We start from the raw sequence: 5201 nt of genomic DNA, 5'->3' as shown, positions 1-5201 counted from the left end.
AGTGAAAGTCGCTCAGTCATGTCTGACTCTTTGTGACCCCATGGTCTATATAGTCCATGGAATTCTCCAGGCCAGAATACTGGAGTGGGTAGCCTTTCCCTTCTCCAGGGGATCTTCTCAACCCAGGAATCAAACCGGGGTCTCCTGCATTGCAGGTGGGTTCTTTACCAACTGAGCTACCAGGGAAGCCCATCCAAATCACATGGTTGGTAAGAGGCAGACTCCAGGTCCACCTGACTCCCAGCCCAGGCTCTCTTGCACCTGTTCACCCCAAGGGAAGGAATGGGCTAAGTGGAACGTGTGTTGTGGGTGAAGCCTGGGCACCTGAAAGGCAGAGGCCTGAGGAGGAAAATTGAGCTCAGTGGCTTCCCTTCCCTCACTGGGAAGAGGCCTGGCCCCTGGAGTCTCCTTTGTTCCAGCTGGGTGAGGACAGGCAGTGACAGCAAACGCACTGACACTCAGTCCTGTGGCTTCCAGGGTTTAACCTGTGGCTGGCACTCTCCCTCACCTGAGGTGGAACCAAGCCATCAAAACAACCTCTAGCCAAATTCCTCCCAGCCACCTGAGTGTCCCTCCAGAGTGAGACACCTGCTCAGGTCATCCCTCCTCACCAGCTAGCAAGCCAGCAGTCAGGGCTTGGTTTGGACCCCTAAGTGGACATTCGTCCACCAGAGTGGGTGGGGTGGAGTCTGGTGAGCAAGCTGAACCCTGGACCTTGAACCCTAGCAGCAGGTCCTCCGGGAAGATAGGCGCCCCCCGACCATGACAATCCTTTGCCACCAGAGATTCTGAGAGCTGGGAACCCATCTGTGTCTCTTAAGGGGATCCATCTTTTTACTTTTGATTTACTTTTGCTTACTCAGAAACACAGCACAAAATGCAAGGCACAAAAGGGTATTCAGTACAGATCCCCCCTCGCACCTGCCCACCCCTTCATCAAATAGCTCCCAGCAACTGATGCGCCTTGTGCCCTCTAGATAAGGAGGGGCGCCTCCCAGTCCTAACCCTTCCCAGAGAACCTGGCTCCTGGGACCAGAATGGAGCGCCCAGGTCGCCCTCAGCATCTGGGTCCCATTTTGGAGGCCAGTCTTGTATTATTCAGGTTTGGGGGTGAGGGGACTTGGGCATCCCCTTGGACCATGGATGCCCCCTGTGTCCGGGGGCTGATGCCCAACAGCTGGAGCCTCTCACACCCGCAAAGCCTGGGCTCTTTCCTGTGGCTTCCCCAGCAGGACTCCTTCGAGGATGGAGCTGTCAAGGGTGTCGCTGGTGCCCACAACTTCCAAGCAGCAGTTTCTCACCATGGTTTCAGTTGTGCCCCCCTCACCCACCAGTCGTCTGCCCCCTCCCCCCCCATCCACAGGCCCTGGTCCTGGCAGGGGAAGTGACCCTCCCTCAGGGCTGGGTCAGGGGAGGGGGCAGTCCGCAGGCCTACCTCCTCACCCTCCTCGATGTGGTAGTCCTTCCTGGTGTTGGGACCCCCCACGAACATGATTTTGAGCTGCTTCTGGTGCCTGCAATGGATGAGGGGGGTGAGGTCCTGAACTGGCTCGTGGGAGAGGACAGGAGGGTTGCAGGGGCCTGTGGGGGGTCTGGAGGAGGCCCACACTTGGGAGAGAGAGAGGGCTATTTCTGTGTCACTGTCCTGAGAGTCTCCGTTTTCATCTGCGTGTGCATCCAAGGGTCTCTGTGTGTGTGTCTGTGACTGTGTGTGTGCCCATGTCCTTCCTCTGCTCAAAACCCTCAAGCCTCAGGACTTGCCTAATGATCCAGTGGCTAAGACTCCACGCTCCCAATGCAGGGGGTCTGGGTTCAATCCCTGGTGAGGGAACTAGATCCCACATGAAGCAACTAAGATCTGTTGCAGCCAGATAAATAAAAGCAACCTTCCAGCAGCTTCCTATGTTTCCTCTGTCTTATATTCATTCATATGTTGAAATCCTAACCCCAGTACCGCAGAATATGACCTAATTAGGAACTAGGGTCATTGCAGGTGTAATTGTTAAGCTATGATGAGATCATACTGGCATGGGGTGGGGAGTGCTCTAACCTAATATGACTGGTGTCTAGAAGACTGGAAGATTTAGACACAATCACACTTAGGAGGAGAATGCCATGTGAAGATAAAGGCAGAGAGCGGAGGGACGCTGCAGAAGACAAGGAATGCAAAGACTGCAGCCAAACCTCCAGGATCAAGGAGAAGCTCGGAGCAGCGTCTCCCTCACAGCACGAGGGGACACAGCAGCCCCAGTGGGCTTTCCCCTTCGTTCTGCTCTGTGGCTCACCATGTCTGCCTGCCTGCCTACCTGCACCCCTTGTCTGTTTCTATGTATTGGCTGCCTCCTCCCACCAGAATGTCTACTCCACCAGGAAGGGGCTTCCGCCCATTTCTTCCTGTGTATTGCTGGGGTCCAGAACTGTGCCTGGCATGTGGTTGGTGCTCACATGTGCACATCTGCTGAATGAGTGAAGGGAGGACCTGCACTTTGTGGTTACTAATATCAGGGCAGTGCTGGAGAGCGCGGTACGGGCCTGGAGGCTGCTGCAGCCTGGAAGTGCCCAGGGTGATGAGGGTGGAACCACAGCAGCCGCGTGGGGCTGGAGAGGAGCGGATGAATGTGAGTCACCATGAGGGGGAGGAAGTGGAGGGCTGAGGTGAGACTATGGATAGAGACGAAGTGGAGGAGAGAGTTGGGCGTGTGACAAAAGTACTAGAGGAGACAAGGTTTGGGGGTGGGGGATGTTGACTGTTACTGCAGTATTGCACAGTCACACCAGGGTGGACTTTGGAGTCAAACTCTTGCACGGGCTTGCATCGCGCCCCACGCTAGCTTTGTGACATTGGGAAAGTTCCTGGTTAAGATCCCCCACCCTGGACTAGGACTTCCCTTGTGGCTAAGACTCCATGCTCCCAGGGCAGGGGCCTGGGTTCGACCTCTGGTCAGGGAACTAGATATTGAATGCCACAACTAAAGATCCTGCCTGCCACAGATCTCAAGGGCTGTAACTAAGACCCAGCACAGCCAAATAAATAAATATTAAGAAAAAAATCCCACTTCATAGGGCTCCTGGGAGAATTACATGAGATGATGTGAAAACGCCTGGTAGTCTCCAACTAGTCAAGGTGTTAGTGATTGGAGGTGGATGGTTTGAAAAGCTACCTTGTTGATGTTCTGTGGACCCAGCAAACACAAGACTGTGACCCTGGAGCTGGGGAGCACAGAAGGCCCCACACCCCAGGTGACTGAAGGGGAAGGAGGTGAAGAGGCCACAGGGAGGGCCTGAGACCTCAGCTGGAGGAAGACTGCTGGACCAGGGTCAGCCCTGTTGGGTGCTGGGGGCAGAGGTGGCTGGGGAGGCCTGGTGGGAGTCTGTGTGCGCCCAGCTGCAGAGGGGGCCAGGAAGAGCACCAGAGAGCCTGCCCCAGGAGCTGACCCTGACTTCACCCTCTGCCTGCAGCCTCCTGGGCCCAGTAGGGGTGTAATGCTGGGTGGTTCCCAGGCCTCGGTTCTACTATAATTCTGGGGTATCAACCTCCCTGCCCCCCAATTTCTGAGAGGCAGCGGGGGTTGGAGCGCTGTTTCTCAGCCCTGGAAGGCAGGGCTACCACTTAGCACCTGCATCTCTCTAATCTCGGTAGGTCACCCAGCTTCCTCAGACGACAAGGCACGTCGTCTCCACGCAGTCACCAGAAAGAGGAACAGAGGAGGGTGGGGAAACCCGGAACAGTCCGTCCTCATCCTCCTGTGATCACCACGAGGATGGAATCCCCCTTCTGTAAGCTTCTGGGCGGAGGAACCGGGAGGTTGAGGGGAGCAGTTGGAGGATGGCGGGGAGGTGAGAACAGAGGGCAGGAGGGTTAGGGCGTGCTGGGACTCACAGCAGCTTGTTGCAGACCGGGGGCAGGAAGGAGCCCCGGTTCTCCTCCACCCACGCCTTCACTCTCACTGGGCGCTCCATGGTCTCCCGGGAGCCGCACTCCAGAGCCCTGTCCTCCGCTCTGTCGAAGGGCCGCGCCTCTGCCCAGCCACCTATTGGCCGCCTGGTTAATAAGCATCCTGAGGGTCAAAGGGCGGGGCAACAAACGGGCCTCTTTGTGGCCCCCCTCGGACTTTGGTCTGGGAACGCCCCCCACCCCCTACCTCGCGCTCGGTGCCGCCCCGCTGGGCCCCTCGCCACATCCCGGGCTCCCTGCCCACCCGCGTGAGAGTGGAGCGCCCGATCCAGGTTTAGGACACGGGATCCAGAACCTTCCTGGCCCCTTGTCCCCAGACTTTCCGCCTGGGACCCAGGGAGACCCCCAAAGAAATCCTGTAAGGAGGAGAAGGCGGGTTTGGAAACCCAAGCGCCTGATCACTGGGTTGCTGACACTGGATTGAGGCCTCAGTTTCCTCATCTGTAGACTGGGAATGCCGGGGTTGCACAGCGGCCACCGTAGGCCCCGATTGATGCTAGTCCCCTGTTCGGTCACTAGGACAGAGATCAGGCCAGAGACCGCAGATGTGTTGGGTGCCATTTGCTCGGCTCTGTCAGTGACTGGTTGGAGACAGGACAGAGGAGAGGCGGGGGGCGCAGTGCTGGGAGACCGTGATGCTAGACAGGGACCCGCCAGGCCGGGCTTGGGGGCCCGCCCCTCACCTACGCTCGCAGGTGGCAGGCAGAGAGCCGACAGGGTGCCTGGCGCTGTTCTGAGCTCCTTTCGTGTCTTGGGGCATACTCAAGTCACACCACAGTTTACAAGGAGTTTCACAGATGCAGAACCGGGCACTGGGACCGGGAATCTGAGGTGAGGTGGGCAGGGCGGACAAACCTAAGGCGCTGATGATTCCAGCCTGGGGTGAGAGCCGCTAACCTGGATCCTCGCGAGCGGGCGGAGACGCGATGCTTGCCTGTGTGGGTGCGGAGGCGGGGAAGGCCAATTGGACCCCTGCTTTCCTCTCTTTCTTCCAGACTCAGAATTCTTGGGAAGACTGCGCGTGTTGGAAGAGGGCCGGGAGGGGAGGTGGTGGTGGCCGAGCGGAAAGGAACAGAGCTGACACCTGAATCTAGACTGGAGAGTTTAAGAAATTCGAAACTCCTCCGACTCCTGTCCCGCATCCCATCTTGGCCCCTCCCTGCTACGTAGGGTGGGCGGGTTTTCTTAGCGTCCTCAGTCTCCGCGCTCCTGGTGCAAATAAAAACCCCGACAGGTATCAAACAAG

At 57.6% G+C, this 5201-nt stretch overlaps 1 protein-coding gene across 1 annotated transcript in view; it reads right to left on the bottom strand.

The window, feature by feature from the left end:
- Nucleotides 1–4047, bottom strand: part of HAAO (3-hydroxyanthranilate 3,4-dioxygenase) — a 15009-nt gene extending 10962 nt beyond the window's left edge. The window contains exons 1-2 of the mRNA XM_010842309.1: nucleotides 3881–4047; nucleotides 1436–1514 (exon numbers count right to left, since the gene is read on the bottom strand). Of these exons, the coding sequence (XP_010840611.1) occupies nucleotides 1436–1514; nucleotides 3881–3960 (159 nt within the window). The 5' untranslated portion in view covers nucleotides 3961–4047. The remainder of the gene's footprint in view (nucleotides 1–1435; nucleotides 1515–3880) is intronic.
- Between the last annotated feature and the right edge of the window lie 1154 nt (nucleotides 4048–5201).

This window comes from Bison bison, unplaced genomic scaffold (assembly GCF_000754665.1).
Source record: "Bison bison bison isolate TAMUID 2011002044 unplaced genomic scaffold, Bison_UMD1.0 scf7180017864177, whole genome shotgun sequence".
Lineage (NCBI taxonomy): Eukaryota > Metazoa > Chordata > Mammalia > Artiodactyla > Bovidae > Bison > Bison bison.
Note: the sequence above shows the minus strand (reverse complement) of the source record. Positions and strands in the feature narration are given on the sequence as shown.